Source organism: Gopherus evgoodei, chromosome 2, assembly GCF_007399415.2.
Source record: "Gopherus evgoodei ecotype Sinaloan lineage chromosome 2, rGopEvg1_v1.p, whole genome shotgun sequence".
NCBI classification, from domain to species: domain Eukaryota; kingdom Metazoa; phylum Chordata; order Testudines; family Testudinidae; genus Gopherus; species Gopherus evgoodei.
The window spans coordinates 280,883,770-280,903,474 of NC_044323.1; the positions used below are offsets into that span (position 1 = coordinate 280,883,770).

A 19,705-nucleotide genomic window follows, 5' to 3' on the forward strand; every position below is an offset into this window, starting at 1 on the left:
TTAAAATGGCTTTAAAGGAGTAATAAAATCTTTATTTTAAAAAGTCCAATTATGCTAAATCGTCTCACCTCTTATGATTAGTAGCTTTCTTCATTTCAATGTCTCTTGTTGCAAAATAAGTAAAATAAATAAATAATAAAAATATAGCTATTGGCACCTCAACATATTTAATATTTATCAGTTCAGTGCTACAAATATGAACCTTTTCTGGATAAAGTTGTGTTTTTACATAGTTTCTTCTAAACTGCACCTGTATTTATACTTATGGATTAGGAACGTAAGAATATAACCAATTAAGCTTGATGCTTATGGGTTTCTGTTAGTAATTAAACACCATCTGGGATTCCTGGGGGCAGCAAAGCGCAGGGCCAGCAGCTGGAATCCCCAGATGCAGGGCTGGCAGCGGAGCCCCACCTAAAATGTAGGGTGCTGCAGCATCTTGGCATCCATAGTTTCCCGGTTAAATATTTAACCATGTAATGATAGAATTTTAATCAGTTACATGGGTATTGTTTTTATATGTTGTTTACATCCCTATTATGGATACTGTATAAATGGCTGTAATCTATAGGACTAAGTCCTTAGTAGAGGTCTGAGCATATCAGTTTGTATTTTTTTTGCAGTCAGCATTTTTGGTGTATTTGGTTGATAAATACAGATGTAAGTGCCCTTTCGTATTTTATGTTTCACTTTTATTCATTGATCAAGATACATGTAACTGTTCTAGCAATTCAGGCTGTCTTCCCTTTTCTAACTTACTTCTGTCATTTCTAATCATTCTCGTAGATATCAACCTTCAAAAATCTTGAAAGATTAACTCCTTCTTTTTTGTAAGCCATGCACTTGGTACTTTGAGAGGCAGTCTGTACCATTGAACAATTATATATATTTGCAAGTTTGCCTGAAGATCCATATCAGTATAACTTTTAAAGGCCATATATTGTTCTCATGTGTGCATGAGTTGCTTCCATCAATGTCAGTAGGAGCCTTGTGTCCATTTAAAGGCAATATGTATGTCCTTAACAGTTTTAACCAGCTTTCAAATTTAATTCCATTTTAGAGCTGAAATGAAATCCAAACTGCATAACCATAGTGCCTAGTAACTAAATAAATCATTAAGTCTTTTATGCTACATTTCCACCTTTAGACATTTCTTTTCTCTCCTAGGATCCGAATTGCTGGAATCAGAGGCATTCAGGGAGTAGTACGTAAAACAGTTAATGATGAGCTCAGAGCAACCATATGGGAGCCTCAGCATATGGACAAGATAGTTCCCTCGCTGCTGTTTAATATGCAGAAGATAGAAGACATTGACAGGTATTATGCACTAATTATCACTAATTCCGATATTTTTTTTAAGCAAGGTTTAGATCGCTTTTCCTTCTCTGTTACAGTAGCTCTCATTGTCACTACACACCTTGATAAACGTGTATAACTGGTAGCATAGATATGGTTAACTGCTAATCTTTGCCTTGGTAAACATTTTTGTTCAACAATCAATGTTTCAGTTGTTCCAGATCCTGTGAGACTGAAAATTGGTTCACAAATTCGTTATCCAGATACCTTTAAACTTTTTAAAATTAAAAATCACTTGTTTCATGCAGTGTCGGATATAAATATCAGCAAATACCATTTTTGCCCAACTAAACAAACATTTTTAAAGTTGAATTTTTTATTAATTTTTAGGTAGTCCTTAAAGCAGTTTCTGGGATTTTTATTTTAGGGGAGGAGAAGTGGAAGCAAGATATGGAACTAAGGCACGAATGGCAGTTGAGCACCCAGCTGCTGTTTGACTTTCAGTGGCTCTAACTGCCACTTGTACTTTTGAAAATCTCTCCAAAGATATTTGTGAGTGAAATCACTGTACCTCTTGAGACTATACAACAGTTACTTTTCCAGTGCATTTTTGTATGTACCAGAATGTGTATCAAGTTTTTTTTCTATAATAGTATTGGAGCCATACAATTGCTGATAAATACTTCTCTGTGGAGCATGTATTACAGGCAAATGTCCATTTGCTAATCCTGTGGAATTGCTTCAAGCTAATTCCATTGTGGAGGTATTCTTAAACAAATCTTCATTTTGGTGGCTGAATCTGGCCCTTTTAAGAGCTTGCCTGTTATTAGCTCTGGTAGACTTTCTACATCTACACAAAGCAGTCATTTCATGCTCTCTCTCTCATGCCTTCCTGCTTTGCTTTCCTGAACCTGCAGGCCCTTTGTATGTTCTCCTGCCTCACTTTTTCTTCCATTTCTGGCTATCAGCACCTGGCTCCCCTTCAAAGCAGTAGCAATTTCAAGCTATGCTGGTACCAATGGCTTCACACTTCAGACCAGTCATTACCTGCCTGCCCATTTTTCTACATGCATCTCTGAGTCTGTCTTTGGAATGCAGATTGCCCAGGCCTTTGAGGCACACAGCTGTCTCTGTGGCTTTTACCCTTGGAAAAATGGCCTGAACAAAGACCTCATGTTGCTGTTCTGAACGAGAGCAGCCTAGCCAGCCTCCACTGACCTTAGGATGTCTATGCTAGAAGAGAGGACTTTTCAAGAGCAAGTAGACAGAGGCACCTCTAAATTACCGCCTTTCAGGTTCCTCTTAACCTCTACCTGTGCTGAGAAGCAGACAAATGGTTAACTAAATTAGTACTTACTCATTAAAGAAATGGACACAGAAAGACTCTGACTTAAGTGGGGTTTGAGTTAGGCCTTAAAGGAGGTCATTTCAGATGGACCCTGGGGTAAAATTTATCACTTACTGAATAAAGGAAAGTAATATCTGAAGCTAACTGCTTATTTGAAAGATAGTATTGTAAAGACACTCAGCAGAAAAAAATGGCTAATGCTTTTCCAAGTGGCAATAAGTGGCTTTTATACACATGACATAAAAATGGAAAACAGTATTTATCAGTTGTTGACTCTTGGCCTTAAATGCTACAAATAATAATTTCTTGTTTTTTGCTATTGTGACTTTATACATGCAGAGGCAGAAGAGAAAAGCATCTTGAAGAGTAGGAGTACGAACCATATTGTTCTAGCAGATGGCATCAAAGCGTTATGTAGGAAAGACCAGATTCCAGCCCAGCTGCATAGAGAATGAATAAATACACACTACCATCTTAAGGGAGAATGAAACATTTCTCTTGACATTGGTTGCTTTTAAGAAACAGTTATGGGCTCTTCTTCAAGGAGTGTACCTGCGCCCTTGGTCTGAGATTTTTTGTAGCGGTGCAAGGGAACAGAAAAGGGACCATTCTTCCTCAACCTCTGCTACCACCACTTATGACAGAGGAGGGGACCTTTGAGGAGCAAGAAATAAGGGTGGTTAAGGAGATGACACCTCTTACTAATATTTCCTCCTCACTGCCTGACAAAGCTGTCTTGCTTCCACCACCCTCTTAAGGCAAATGATGTTAGGCACTTTCAAGAACTGATTAAGTGAATTGCTGACATGCTTCAGATTCCCTTAGAGGTGGTTCAGGAGTCCTGCCATAAACTCCAAGAAATTTTGTACACCTAGACATCTGCAAATTGTCATTCTGGTCAATAAAGGCTGCTAAGACAGTTTAGCAAACCCTTGCTACCATACCACCTACTTGCAAGAGGGCAGATAAAAGGCATTATGTCCCTGCCAGGGAATCAGTGTTTTTATTTTCTCATCCAGCTCCAGATTCCATGGTAGTGAAGGCTTTTAGTGAATAAGGCAGATAGCATAGCTCAAAGTCCACTCTTTACAGTAAAGAGGACAGGAGACTTGATCTTTTTGGTCCCAAATGCTATGCTTCGCCCACACTTCAGTTCAAGCTAGCAAATTATCAGGCGCTCATGGTCAAATATGATCATTTAAATTACCACAGACTTAATTCCTTTATTGAGCACTTGCCAGAGGAACATCGTGACCAGTTTAAGGCCATTGTAGACAGAGTCAGTTCCTGCAAAGAGATCATTCCAGGCTTCCATGGATGCTGCATATACTTCAGCATGATCTACACTCACTGCAGTGGTCAGGAGGAGAGAGTTTTTGCTGCAGCTGTTGGGCTTCCCAAGAGAGGTTCAGAGTACCGTCAAAAACCTGCTGCAGCCCCAGGAGTTCAAGCCGTGTGATAGGTGTGGTAAGCCTATGCCCAGAGTGGATCCGCGTGCCACTTGTCTGAATTGCCTGGGAGAAGGACATTTGCAAGACAAGTGTAGTATTTGCAGAGGCTTCAAGCTCGAAACCAAAAGTGGGGAAGGCTATCGGCTTAAACTCCTTTTAATGGAGTCTGCTCTCTGGCCTCAACCAGCACAAGAGGTGGCACCAACCACCTCATTGCACAGTGCACTGGCCTCGGTGCGGCACACCTCGGCACCGAGGGAGGACTCTCATAAGGAGCATCGGCACCACTTCCCAGTGCAGAAGGCCAGCTCATCGATGCGACATCGTTCACAATCCCCAAGCTGCGTAAGAAGAAAAAGGTAGAGGGGGCCGTTCTCATGCCAAGAAGAGCAAACAGGGCATCAGTGTGGTGCGACCCACACCGGGACACCAGAAGTCTGGTCCATTGGTCCCATCGCCATTGACTCTGGCCTTTAGGGGAGGTCTGGTGTTGGTGGACTCCCCAGTCTGGGAGGTGTTGGAAGAGGATCTTGACCTTCCCTTCACACCAGACAATTTCAAGGCCACATGGGACTTGATTGCCATGACAGCACAGTGCCCTGCCTCGCATTCATTGGTTCAGGTATAGATGGCACAAGCCCCAGCTCATCCTGGAGCATATGGACATCCCTCGCTGCTTTTTAATATGCAGAGGATAGAAGACATTGACAGCTATTATGCACTAATTATCACTAATTCTGATTATTATTATTTTTAAGCAAGGTTTAGATTCTCTTCCAAGAGTAGATAGCTTTTCCTTCCTTGTTAGAGTAGCGTTCATTCCTGGAGTACCGATACCCGGTACATCTGCAGCACACTTCGAGCATTGTCTGCGGCACCATCTATGCGGCACCGTGGCAAGCCCACCATGATGCAAGGCTGTTACACATCGCCCCGGTGCTGGGTCAGGGTCCACCCCTCCCTGGTCAGACTTGGACTGTTCCTCTGAGTCAGAGGTGGAGTAGTCCGTGTCCCGACACAGCCAATACTGCTCAAGATCCCGGCACCGGTCTCGGCACTGTAAAACAGAGGACCCCTTGGTACCGATGGTGTCCTGGCCACTCAGTGGCAGAGATCCAGTACAATGGCCCTTTTGGACCTCAGCTTACCTCATGAAATTCACCCCTCATCCTCCATGGCAGCTCCCAATCAGACCTCAACTGTTGTCTCAGGATGCAGGTCAGATGCTTCACCTCAATCTGAACATTCTTTAACTGCAAGCATAGTTCCTCAATGGCTCTTGGGACTAGAGGCCACTTGTTCATGAGAAGTACAAAATGTACAGGGACATACATCTCAAAGAATTCCAGGTACCTCACAGGGTTAGTAACCTCTCCTTTCCCACCAATCAGTCCTGGTTTCCTGAGCCCAGAAATGGCACTGCATGGTATAATGCTGCTTCAGGAACGGCTCCTCTAAAATTAGCTGCTTTGTGTTAACCTCTTCATCATCCTCACCCCACTGAAGCTGGTGGTGCTACTGGACAGCTACTGCTGTTGCCACATCATCTGCTGGGTGGTGCAGCAGGCGAAGTCCAAATTCATCCAACTTTAAGTGCCGAAATGCAGCTCAGCCTGCCTCTGCATAGTTGCCAGCATAGAAGTACAGTGAGGAGCTTTGTTGAGTCCATGCTGGCCAGGAGAAATACGAAAATGGGGCTAACCCATCCAGAAAGAGAGCACGGGACAGAGAAAGCAGAAACCTGGGGGGTTTTTGTTTAGTTGTTTTAAGAATTTGAACCCTCCTGGTTTCTGCTATGCATCCCACAATGCAGAGAGAAAAATCCCAGAATGCATACTACTTAGCAGCAAAACAAAGGACCATAGAAGATCCTCCAAGAACTCCATGTGCTTAGTGTACACAACGATGCAAATTGAAAAAATGCACAGCCATCTTGTATGCATGCTATTAGTGTGGCTTACGTACTGCAAGTTAAATAATGGCATCAATATGGTTTAACACCCCCCACCCCTCCCCACATGTAGGCAAACTCAAAGACTTGCTGTATCTTATAATTATAATAGTCATTTATTCTTTTTCACTACTGCACTTTTGTACTCTAGTACAGTTCTGTATTACAAGAGAGAAATGTTCTATCTAATTGCTAGTATATAATGTATTATTTTTCATAAGCCTGAAACATTCCTCCTACTCATGGTTTCTAGAATAAATGCTCAAAGTAGGGTCTGGAAGAGGTTTTATGTAGTTTATTACAAGCTGAGCAGGCATTTATCACATACCCATTCATAACAGATTCTTTGATAGCTGCAGTGGAAAAATGGCAAAGTTCTCTGCAGTGAAACATTGTCATGTACTCAGGGCTGGATTAATGCAGAGGCTTTAGGGAATGCAGCTCAGGACCTTGAATTATAAGGGGTCTCCAAAATATATCCCTTACTGCATTGTTTTTCAGTTGGCAACCTGAGACACAGATCTGGCCTACAATGGTCTTTCATTTGCCTGGGCATCAGCTGTTCCTTCATGCCTTCTGGGAAGCAGCAGCCAACCAGACCTGTTCTGGAAACAGCAAAGTTCTTTCCCCTTTCCCTGAGGTGTCTAGCCTATTTTCACAGGAAGGAAAGGGGCTTACAGGAGGGGAGGAGGGAGCGGAAAGAGCCCTGCAGCTCAGGGCACGTTCACTCCCTTCGCCAACTTGTGTGAACAGAGATGGTTCCTCTGCTTCTCTCCCCTCCCTCCCTGTAATACCCGTCCTAAGAAGGAAGAGGTTAGTGAAGAGAACTGGAGCTGACCTCTGCCTGGAAGAGGGGAGGGGGACCCCGCTGCATCCCTCCCCTACTCTGGTGAAGAATTCAGTGGAAGCAGAGTTGGGGCTGAGCACAACTGGCGGGGGGAGGGGCACGTGGGAGGGGCTAAGAGGGCAGAACTACAAGGGAGCTGAGTTGATGGGAGCAGGGCAGATGCACTTCAGTTTATTTTCCCTCTGTTTACTATCATGCTATGTATTTAATTTAGAAACTTTTCATGTGCATTTAAACACATTGGAGCTAGACTGTGTTGCTACATTTCGACTTAATCAAGTGCTTTGTCAGATACTTAAGCAACTTAAAGTTATCTGTAATTAGGGTGACCAGACATCCTGATAAAATCAGGATTGTCCCGTTTTTTAGGCATTTGTCCCGCGTCCCGATTGATGTTTGGTCGGGACGCAATTTGTCCTGATATTTCATACTCCTGGTTTGGTTTGGTTTGTTCTGCTGACAAGACTCCATCTTTTTTTTCCCCCGTTTGCTGGCGGGACTCCAGTTTTGTTGGGGGGGAGGGGGTATTTTCTCTCTCTCTCTCTCTCTCTCTCTCTCTCTCTCTCCTGGCAGGACTCCATTTTTTTTCTTTTTCTTTTTCTCCTCTCTCTGCTGGTGGGACTCTTTTTTTTTTACTGTGCCGGTGGGACTCCCTTCCCCCCCATGTGTCCCGATATTTTCTTCATCCCATCTGGTCACCCTCTCTGTAATTGATATGCTTTCATTAGTTAATTTGATTGGGTACTCTGCAGCACCTTTCAGAAAAAGACTGCAAGCAAATGTCAAAATTTCAGGCTATAAGAAAAGAAAATTAGATGTCCATTCATTTTTTATGAGTTTAACTTCTAATTCGAATTTTGTAGTTTTAATAGAATTTATATTAATAGCATGCTGTTCTAATAACATTACAGTGTATTTGTGTAAATAGTTGTTTGCAACATTGGAATATTGTCTACTGGCATGTTTAATTTTTAATGTTGAGATTAATAAATAGTCTGGCATCCCACTCTTGAAAGGTTGCAAGCCATGACCGGTGGCAGGCTCACTATAGAACAAACACCTGAAAAGCCATTTGGCCCTAGAGAGTGCCCTTTAGCCCACCAAGATTTGGACATTGCCTTGTCTGGCCCACCAGAAAATGTAACTGAATATCACTGTTGTAGGTCATTAAGAAATTGAAGTCATAGCATCACTATGTGTATTACTACCAGTTATGTGCTAAAATTAAAATGGTATTGTTCATTTTAATATTCATTCAGCTTTACAATTGGTATATCCCATTTAAAAACTGGAACTGAAATAATCAATATATCGTAACAATAAAGTGGTTGGCATTGAGCATAAGTGGTGATAAAACACAAACCATATATCTACACAGCAATGAGCCTCCCAGCCTGAGTCAACAGACTTGGACTAGCAGGGCTCTGGCTAGCACTCTAAAAATAGGCTGTGTAGATAGTGCTTTGAAGTTGTGACTCAGGCTCTGAACCTAGCTGCAGATTCAAAGCACTTTCTACACAGCTATTTTGGAGCACTAGCATAAGCCTCGCTAGCCTGAGTTTGATGATCCAGGCCAGGAGGCTTGCTGCTTCAGGCTATGTAGATTTACCCTCTAATAGCAAATCCAGTTTTCTTTCCTATTCTGTTAGACAAGTGTTCTCATGATCTCCTCTTTTGCTCCCTAAAAGTGTCTGGCAAGCGTCTAATTATTAACAATCTACTTAGTATCGTAGCTTCTAAAATATTGACCAGAGCAGAGGCACTTAGTCTTGACTATGTAATTTTAGATCACAATAGCCTTAAACCACAAACCGCAAACACTGGAAAGCCTTAGAACTGTGAAGTATGTTATCATTTGACTAAAATGACATTTCTTTTCAACCTCTGACTTTTTGTGATACTCATAGGCTATAACTTTTAAGTTACTGAAAACTATTAAATATGGCGTGCCTCTTTTGATTGACATTCTTTGTAAACAAAGTTAACACACCAGCATTGTGTTTCCAGAATTGAATATACTTGCAGACTTGAAGGTCTGCAGGATCTAGTTGTGATGTAGTTATGTGGGCAGCAATGTTCTAATTAGTTCCATCAATTTTTTTTAACCTGGAAACCAACTGTTACTGCAAAAGTACTGGAGTTTTCATTTCACACTCACCCACCTAATGAGGATTAAGCGGTGGGCAAATGAAGGAGATCATTAGTCACTTTGTTCTTGCCAAAGTTTTGCCCAAGTTTTTGCATAGATTTGGGGCTTTTAATTCATTTTGAAATATAATAAATACATACAAATAAATCTTAGCTGTGTTACCAAAAATATTTTATGCAGCCTGAAACATCGCATAACTTTTGCTTTAAATTATTTTTTACTTATCTGTTATATAGGTTTACAGTGTATGTTCCTGTTTATCCAAAACCCCATTCAGATAATGTCCGCATTATCTGAATCCCTTCCTTGTCTCCCACCATGAGATACAGGCCCTCTATAGCATGCATCTCATGCTGGGGGATAAGGAAGGCATTTGGATAATGTGGACATTCGGATAAAAGACCCTGACTGCAAGGGAGAGGACAAGCCCTCAACTGTGAGAGAGGCTGAATGACTCCAGCAGCAGCACAGGGAACCCTCTGCAGCCCCGCTGTCATGGAGGGGAGACAGTGGGGGCCATGACAGGATTATGCTCTTCGCTGCATGGACTGCAGCCTTCCCTGCACCTTGTGCCTGCAGGGATCGGGTGTCCACCGACCCTGTGGCAGCGCAGGAACCCCTTTGCTGCCCTGCCATCATGGGAGTGGGTGAGCAGGACAGAGCAGAGACGTCTAGTTAGGACTGCAAGGAGGAGGATGAGCCCCCAGCCATGGAGGAGGCCACCTGCTGCTGAATGACTCCTGCCTCCGCAATAATCTGAATTCTGATTGAATGAAATCCATAAAAAGGCATTAAATAAAGTACTATGTTTTATAATACTTTTTTCTGCTATACTTAGAGGGTTATGTAAGGCCAAGACCAAGAATGGCTCAATTTCTTTGGATATTTCTTTGGATAGCTGAGTTCAGTGCTGATACAAATGCAGCTGGGGCTCCTTCAAAACTGTTTCACTTGTTCTTTTACTAGACACAAGGTTCATTGCAGGAACTTTTTGTCCCATTTGCCTCAAAGTACTCCTCTAATAAAAGTTGCATGTGAAAGGGGAAGGCGGTAGAGAGTGTGTTCACCGATTATGTTTTTCTGGAGAGAGTTGCAGCAGGGGACGGAGGTTCCTTCAGATCAGGAACCTCCTTCCAATTCCTTCAGAAAAGGATGGAACCCTTCAGATAATGTAAGGATTGACAGAATTGTCTGAATTAAACCTAACCAAATCATATACCTACATAGGTAACTAGTGTGTTTGATCTTGCCAAATAGGTTTTAGATTTAAAGCTGTCTAGGATGAAAGGGCACCCATTTGTTCACCAGGTTTCTCAGTCCATAGACAAATCTACAGTACTAGATGCGATGGTGTTACTGGACAAGTAACATGTCAAAACTCAGTATTGATAGCCATTGTTTTGCCTCCTGTCAGGTACTGGTCCTATAACTAAATTATTTATTGAACCCCTACAGTTTGCTTGGGGGAGAACAGATATGTAAAGACTGACATTCAGTCTCTGCTCCAGGTAGTTCACAACCTAGTACAGACACACACAATTTTTGAGCCACAAAAATACACAGGGCTTGACTAGATGGACAGTTAGTGCACAGTAGGCTGTGGTGTAAATCTACAGCACACTAATATGCAGTGCACTAACTGGCTACGTGAAACTGGAGTAGATCAAAGCACGCTATACTTCTAGTGTGCAGTAGAAGCATCCACATGGTTGGTTAGTGCCTGGCATTATAGTGCACTCTAGGTTTACATCCCAGCTTGTCGTGCACTGTCTGTCTTGGAACATGTTGGATGAGATATCTTGCAGAGGTCATTGTTGAGTGGCTTTGCATAAATCAAGCACTTGAATACTAGATGGATGAGAGCCATAAAAGTACCTAGGGATAGGTGTATGAGTAACAAGTAAGAATAACTCCAGTGCAACTTGTTTTTTTGTTTCAGTCGAATTGGCCCACCCTCTTCCCCTACAGGAGGAGAGAAAGAGGAGAACCCTGCTGTGCTGGCCGAGAATTGTTTTAGGGAACTGTTGGGCCGAGCAACCTATGGGAATATGAACAATGCTGTCAGACCAGTTTTTGCGTGAGTAGAAAACAAATATCAAAATGTCTGTTTGTCCTAAAAGTTGGAAGTGTGTTTAATATTTCAATAAAAAAGATTAACAGTTTTAATACTACTGACAAACTTCTTCACTGTATATATGAAAAGCTTCTCTTGAGGTATTCTAATCTTTCTTCCCTGCCCATCACTCTGATCATGTCACTTTGAATCCTTTCACTGGCTCCTCCTGTTTCATCTCATAAAATTCTAGCCCATAAAATTTCTTCTTGTCCCCTTTTTAAGGGCCCTTCAAGGGCTAGATGCCAGCTTTGTCCTCTCATCTGTTAGCTTCCACCATGCAGCCCTTGTACTACAGTGCCCTGGATGGGTTGTCACCTGTGGAGACTGAACTTGGATTTACTGTTTTAATTCAGCAGTTTTCCTCTACTGCCTGAGCCAAAAGACCCAACTCTATTTGCTCAAAGACCCATTGCCAACTCATAAACTGCTGTGGTCCAGCCTCCAGAAGGGAACCGCTCCGCATTCATTCCAGTAAGCATGGGTTACACATGGAACACCCCTCTGAATTAATACATATGGATACTACTTACGCTTCCTTAAAATCCCTCTTCAAGAAGCACCTCTGCTTGTGAACCTATAGGAAATCAGGCAGCTGATAATGGTTTTGTTGTGCATTAGTCAGGGAAAGCTAATTATATTAAAGTGTATTTGGTACCTTCAATAATGATTGGCTTGTGCACAGAACTAACTGTTCTCCCCCATCATCTTTTCCTGCCTTCTGATTTTCACAATTTTGATTGTCTCAGATTAAATTATAAGATCTTTGGGTCCAGAACTGACTCTTCTGCTATGTGTTTGCGTAGCATCTAGCACAGAGGGGGCTGATACTGATTTGGGCCTCCAAGTTAGCACCAATAGAAATAAAAAGCCAAATCAATAGAAATATCCTTCTTGCAGTTAATCTATTAAAGTAATATTTGTTTATTTTTATGACCTATGTGAAGTTCATACATTATAAATGCAGAGTATGCATACTTTCAAACACATTTGTGAATCGTTAGTTGTCCATAATGCATTTTAACCAAAGTGCAGAGGTTACATACTGAAATGGAAGAGTGTTCCACCAACATTTTGCTACGTAAATAGCTGAATATCAAACATGAATGAACGGTAGAAACTGGCATTTATATTCCAATAATGATTTCACAGTGATATAAATTACTGAAAGCAATTTACACCACATGGAAAGACCTGGGAGGAAATTGGAGCAGTTACTGTTTTTGCTGCTTCATATTCTGACATCAGTATTCATACTGAAGAAGCTAAATCTGAAGATATAAGTGGTTTGTGTTTTCCCCTTAGAAGTGGCACCAGTTCTACCTTCACTCAAGTGGCACAACTCCCAGTGACTGCAGTAGGTGTTGCAGTCGTGTACTGGGCCTACTTCTGCATTCAAGGACAAGTCTGCCTAGTAACCAACAATCTTCATTTGTCTAGAAGTGCTCCAAACTTTGCAAATCCATCCCTGGTTAATCAGTCCCAGTCAGTGTGCGAGACCATGCAGCCTACAGACTGAAGGGTCATCTACTGCACTGTTTTCCTGCAACTGCAGAGCTCAGTGAAGAATAACCATTAGGCCAGCTAGTGTCTGATGCCTCTTGCTTTACTATGCCTCTGAGTTAAGCCCTTTGAAGCCTCGGTGAGGAAGCAGTATTACAGCCGCCCTCTCTCTGCATTCTAAGTTTCTCTGGGATAAAGGAGAGAGGAATCCTTTTAGTAGATGAAGAAATAAGATTTTCTTGACTGTGTCCATTTATAAGAGAGCTTATTTGAATCTCTGGCAAAGCTCTCTGGAGGGGAAAGATTATCCAATAGTTAATGCATTAACCTGGGAGACCCAGATTCAATCCCCTGCTCTGCCACAGACTTCCTGTATTACCTTGAGCAAGTCTCTGGCCATCAGTAAAATGGACATAATAGTACTTTCCTACTTCACAGGGGTATTGTGACGATGAATACATTAAAATATTGTGAGGCTGTCAGTACAGTAACAGGGCTGGCAACATTAGTACCTGATGTTTTTCAGGATTGACTTTAAAATCTCCTTGCCTTTGGCAAGAATTCATAATGCTCATTCAGTGTCAATATGACTATTAATATATGCCTTGTCTCAAATTCTCACTTTTAGTTTTGGTGAAATCTGACTACTCTATCAGGCAAAAATTACTGGTTAGTGAACGTTGAAAAGAGTTATAGTAATAAGCACACATTGAGTTGTGTTTTGTTGTTGTTGTTTAACATTCTCAGACTATTTAGAGTCTCATATAGCTATACCTCAGCTATTTGTACTATGTCTCCAAGGGGAAAGGAAGGCTATTCACTATAAATTGTTTTCAGGGTATAATACCCCTACAGACTTGAATTTTATCACAGCATCATCTATATAAAGTTTTTGTAATAATAGAGAAGGATTGGTTGTCCTTCCAACAAATGTGATTCAAGAGACTGCTTTCTGAATGGTTCTTGAATTGCATCATTAAGGCTCATACTCCGAAGAATGTGGATCTGCATTTGCAGTGTAGTCTGATAACTCTCTAGCTACTCTACAGGAATGTTATTGGCCTCTACTTTCTTGGTGTTTAGAAATACTTGTAGACTGATACCTTATGCTCCCAGCTGACTTCTATCGTTTAATTAAGCTATATATATATATTTTTTCCTTTTAATACTCTTCAGTAGTTATGCCTTCAGATTGTGTTCATTTTAGTCTCTCTTATCTGAATTTCTTTGAGTCGAGATGAAAAATGCTGTATGCCTAAATACAACATGGGAAATTACTGGCTAGGCAGTAGTACTGCAGGAAAGGATCCTGGGGATTATAGTGGATGACAAATTTAAATATGAGTCAACAATGTGATGCATTTGCAAAAGGCTAATGCTATTCTGGGGTGTATTATCAAGTGTTATGTATAAGACATGGAGGCAATTCTGTTCAGCACTGGTGAGGCCTCATGGAGTACTGTGCCCAGTTTTGGGCACCTCGCCTCAGAAACATGTGAAGAAACTGGAGAGAATTCAGAAGAGAGCAACAAAAATGACTAAAGGTTTAGATAACCTGACCTGTGAGAAAAGGTTTAAAAAACTGGTCATGTTTAGTCTTGAGGAGATGGATTTTTTGAGGGGGGGGAGCTGGTAAGTCTTCAAATATAAGAACATAAGAATGGCCATACAGAGTCAGACCATAGATCCATCTAGCCCAGTATCCTATCTTCCAACAGCGGCCAATGACAGTTGCCCCAGAGGGAATGAACAGAGCAGGTAATCATCAAGTGGTGCATCTCCTGTCGACCATCCCAGCTTCTGGCAAACAGAGGCTGGAGACACCATCCCTGTCCATCCTGACTAATAGCCATTGATGGACCTATCCTCCATGAATTTATCTAGTTCTTTCTTGAACCTGGTTATAGTGTTGCCCTTTACAACATCCTTTTTCAAAGAGTTATACAGGTTGACTGTGCATTGTGTGAAGAAATACTTCCTTTTGTTGGTTTTAATTAAACCTGCTGCCTATTAATTTCATCAAGTGACCCCTAAGTCTTGTGTTACGAGGAGTAAATAACACTTCCTTATTTACTTTCTCCATACTAGTCATGATTGTATAGCCCTCTATCATAGCCCCCCCCCCCCAGTCATCTCTCTTCCAAGCTGAAGAGTCCCAATCTTATTAATCTCTCCTCATATAGAAGCTGTTCTGAACCTTTTCCAATTCCAATATATTTTTTTTGATATGGGGTAACCACATCTGCATGCAGTATTCAAGATGTGGGTGTACTATGAATTTATATAGAGGCAATATATTTTCTGTCTTATCTATCCCTTTCTTAATGATTCCCAAAAATCTGTTTGCTTTTTTGACTGATGCTGCACATTGAATGGATGTTTTCAGAGAACTATCCACGGTGACTCCAAGTCTTCTTCCTTGAGTGGTAACAACTAATTTAGGTCCCATCATTTTATATGGATAGCTGGGATTGTTTCCAATGTGCATTACCTTGCATTTATCGACATTTAATTTTATCTGCCATTTTGTTGCCCAGTCACCCAGTTTGTGAGATCCCTTTGTAGCTATTCAGAGTCTGCTTTGGACTTAACTATCTTGAGTAGTTTTGTTTCATATGCAAACTTTGTCACTTCACTGTTTACTCCTTTTTCCAGATCATTTATGAATATACTGAATAGTACTGGTCCTAGTACAGATACCTGGGGGACACCAATATTTACCTCTCTCCATTCTGAAAACTTGCCATTTATTCTTACCCTGTGTTTCCTATCTTTTAACCAGTTACCAGTCCCTCTTATCCCATGACAGATTACATTATTTAAGAGCCTTTGGTGAGGGACCTTGTCAAAGGCTTTCTGAAAGTATAAGTACGCTATGTCCACATGCTTGTATAATTCTAGTAGATTGGTGAGGCATGATTTCCCTTTACAAAAAACATGTTGACTCTTGCCCAACAAATTATGTTCATCTCTGTGTCTGATAATTTTGTTCACTACTATAGTTTCAACCAGTTTTCCCGGTACTGAGGTCAGGCTTACTGGCCTGTAATTGCTGGGATCACCCCTGGAGCCCTTTTTAAAAATTTAAATCCGCTTCTGTACCAAATGACTGGATAGCTAATGTGACACTCACCACCCCCCAACCCTCTGGCCCAACCCTAAGCCCCCTCTCACACTCCAAACTCCTCTGGCCCACCCCTGCCACTTACCACCTCCATATTGGTGGACATGACAAAATTCATTCCGCTCTGGTTATAAAAGAGGGAACATTGGGAATACCATCTGATCCTGGTGACTTATTGCTGTTTAATTTATCAATTTGTTCCAAAACATCCTCTAATGACACCTCAATCTGGGTCAGTTCTACAGATTTGTCACCTCAGAAGAATGGCTCAGATTTGGGAGTCTTTCTCACATCCGCAGTCATGAAGACTTATGCAAAGAATTAATTTAGTTTCTCTGCAGTGGCCTTATCTTCCTTGAGTGCTCCTTTAGCATCTCGATCGTCCAGTGGCCTCACTGGTTGTTTAGCAGCTTTCTGCTTCTGATGTACTTACATTTTTTTTGCATTACTTTTTGAGTCTTTGGCTAGTTGTTCTTCAAATTATTTTTTGGCCTTCCTAGTTATATTTTTATACTTAATTTGCCAGAGTTTATGCTCCTTTCTATTTTCCTCACTAGGATTTAGCTTCCACTTTTTAAAGGATGCCTTTTTGCCTCTCACTGCTGCTTTTACTTTGTGTGGGTGCGGTGGCATTTTTTTTGTTCTCTTACTGTGTTTTTAAATTTGGAGTATACATTTAAGTTGAGCCTCTATTTTGTTGTCTTTAAATAGTTTTCATGCAGCTTGCAGGGATTTCACTTTTGGCACTGTACCTTTTAATTTCTGTTTTAACTTTCTTCCTCATTTTTGTGTAGCTCCCCTTTCTGAAATTAAATGCTACAGTGTTGGGCTGCTGTGATGTTTTCCTGCCACAGGGATGTTAAATGTAATTATATTATGGTCTCTGATACCAAGCAATCCAGCTATATTCACCTCTTGGACCTGATCCTGTGCTCCACTTAGGCCTAAATCAAGAATTGCCTCTCCTCTTGTGGGTTCAAGGACTAGCTACTCCAAGAAATAGTCATTTAAGGTGTCAAGAAAATGTATCTCTGCATCACATCCTGAGGTGACATGTACCCAGTCAATATGTGGATAGTTGAAATCCCCCGTTATTATTGAGCGTTTTATTTTTATAGCTTCTCTAATCTCCCTGAGCATTTCACAGTCATTATCGCCATCCTGGTTAGGTGGTTGCTAGTATATCTCTACTGCTGTATTCTTATTATTTGAGCGTGGGATTATCATCTATAGCGATTCTATGGTACAATTTGGTTCACTTAAGATTTTTACTTCATCTGTTCTATGCTTTCTTTCACGTATTGTGTCACTCCCCTACCAGCATTACCTGTTCTGTCCTTCCGATATGTTTAGGGCTGTTATAAAGAGGACTTGGAGAACAATTGATCACTGTCCACAGAACATAGGACAAGAGGTAATTGTCTTAATTTACAAAAAGGAGTTTTAGGTTAGTTATTATGAAACCCTTTTTAACAATAAGGATAGTTAATTACTGGATAGGTTACCAAGAGAGGTTGTACAATCCCCATCACTGGAGTTATTAAAAACTGGCTACACAAACATCTGTCAGGGATGGTCTAGGTTTACTAGTCAGTGCAGGGGGCTGGACCAGATGACCTGTCAAGGTCCCTTCCACCTATATTTCTCTGCTTGTGTGTTTAAACACTAAGTAGTGATTGTAGTGATGTACCAGAAAATACCAGCATATACCATATGCTAGATGTATTTTCTAGAAAGTGACTTATACAGTCACACTGCAATGTTCTTAGTCCTGATGTGTTCTCTGTACTTCTCAGTCATGTGGTGCCATAATATTTTGCAAACTCCTATTCCGTTGGCAGTCATCTTCCAAATTACCAATTCCTCTAACTAAAACTGGTTATTTCCATTCTAACACCATGTTTTCAACATTCCCGTCTTTGAGGCTGAAACTTTCCATGCTTAGTCTCTGCTGATTACTGGAACTATTTTTGCTGAAAAGTTCCATGTTATGAAAACTTTAGCACATGGAAAACTAACAGTAAATGGACTTTCAGCCATATAACCCATTTTTAAATGATTACATATAAATATAGAAATAGTTTACAGACACAAATTGACAATCTATTGTATAGATTTTATTTTCATATTCACACTGAATCTTCCAGTGTATGAAGGGGCAAATTATAATCTTGTTTTCCAGTAAGGCAAATGTTAAAGAATACGGTAATTTTGCTTCATTATGTTTATAGCTCAGTTGTGTACCAACTGGCAGCAAGCAACATTTCATGTCTGTTGAATATAATGTACATTTATTTGAAAAAAACATTTTTTTTTAAAGTAGTGCCCCTTCACTCGGTAAGCATTACAAAAGAAGCTTATTGGTCAACCAGAATTTTAAAGCAAGTGCTGTATTTTATGAGCATATTTATTTATCTACCAAAAAATACTGAAGCTGATGAAAATAAAATAAATGATTATTTACAGTTTGACACCAATCAAACACTATGCCTGTCTAGGCTAAAGTTTCAGAGATCTGGAGATTCTATGCAAATCACATATTGACTTAATTTTCATAGTTGATGACTATGCCTTGCTTCATTTACATAAATGACAGCAAATGTCCCCATTACCAAACTTAAGATTGACAAGACTGTAGAATAGACTGTAGTAATTGCTGTGCCTCTGGCATCTCTGCTCCTTGTTCCGGACTTGGTGAAGGGGTGTGGTTGCCAGGACTGTGCTTGCTCTGGGAGGGGAGGGTGATCCGGCTGTTTCCTTCTATCAGTTTTTCTGATTGGGCTCCTAGCACCTAGTCGATTAGCTAAGTCTGGCGGCTCCTTGTTCTTTGTAATTTGGCTGCTGGTTCTCTTGCTGCTGCTCCCTGGTTGCATGCAAGTTCCTGTGATCAGAGAGAGATGGCTAGAGCTCTACTCATTTTGATCTAGCCATAACTCCAAGTCTGTGGTCATGGTTGAGGGGGATTTTTTTGCACTTCAGAGGTAGCAGTAATACTCCTGGGTAAGAGCAGTTTTGAAAGCCACAAAAGACAGCAGTTTCTTGTCTCAAACAGGAGATTTAACAAGCCTGAATATCTACTGTATTTTCATCCGCTTTTAAATATAGTAGGTTCAAAATCATATTTGTCTTTGCTACTGTTTGTAGGTTTGACTTGACATGAATAATTGGCCATCGATGAGGCCTCATTTCATGGAGCCAGGATTAGGGAGGTAAATGGATCAGGAGGCTGGAAACAGAATGTCTGTACTAGCTAAGATAAGGGGAAACACCCAGGAAACCATTTACAATGGACAACATAACAAAGGATAAGATAAGCCTGGAACATAAGATGAGGTAAAGAGCAAGTTATGTATGAACAATGCAATGCTGTACAGGGATTGGTTCACATAAAATGACCATTCCAGTTTCAGAACGTGTGATGCAATGTATAGTAAATGCAGTGTAATGAGTTAAATGTATATTAAGGGGAAAGGGTTGCTGTGTAACTTTGGATGTGTGGTATGCCCTGTACCCAACCTCTACACTTGAGTCTGATCAGGCTCAGCTGCAGTTTGATTGTATGCCAATAAAGATGAGTGATAGTTTGGAGTTGCACAGAATTCTTGGGAACTGAATGGATAAGGTCTCAGAAGCCACCCAGCATCCTCCCAAGTGGGTAAGGTCTCAGAGGCTACCCCAACACTGTTAAAATTTTCATTTTTGTCTTAGGGGGTGGGGGGGTTGGAGGAAAGCATTTAAAAAGGTGTATCTGCTGTACTAGGATCCAGTGTGGGGTGGTTGTTTTTAACTTTTGTGCACATTGCATCCTTTTACAGTGGTTGTTTTACCAAGTTCACCTTCAGAAATTTGTCTGCATGGTAGTGTCCTGTTAGTGACAGGAGTAGGCTTAAGTATCAGGGGGGTAGCTATGTTAGTCTGGCTCT

At 41.0% G+C, this 19,705-nt stretch overlaps 1 protein-coding gene across 4 annotated transcripts in view; it reads left to right on the forward strand.

Annotated features, from left to right (window-relative positions):
- Nucleotides 1-19,705, forward strand: part of EFR3A (EFR3 homolog A) — a 174,594-nt gene that overhangs the window by 95,683 nt on the left and 59,206 nt on the right. For all 4 annotated transcript variants that reach the window (XM_030553839.1, XM_030553840.1, XM_030553841.1 and 1 more), the window contains 2 exons: nucleotides 1,168-1,317; nucleotides 10,982-11,119. In XM_030553839.1, the coding sequence (XP_030409699.1) occupies nucleotides 1,168-1,317; nucleotides 10,982-11,119 (288 nt within the window). The remainder of the gene's footprint in view (nucleotides 1-1,167; nucleotides 1,318-10,981; nucleotides 11,120-19,705) is intronic.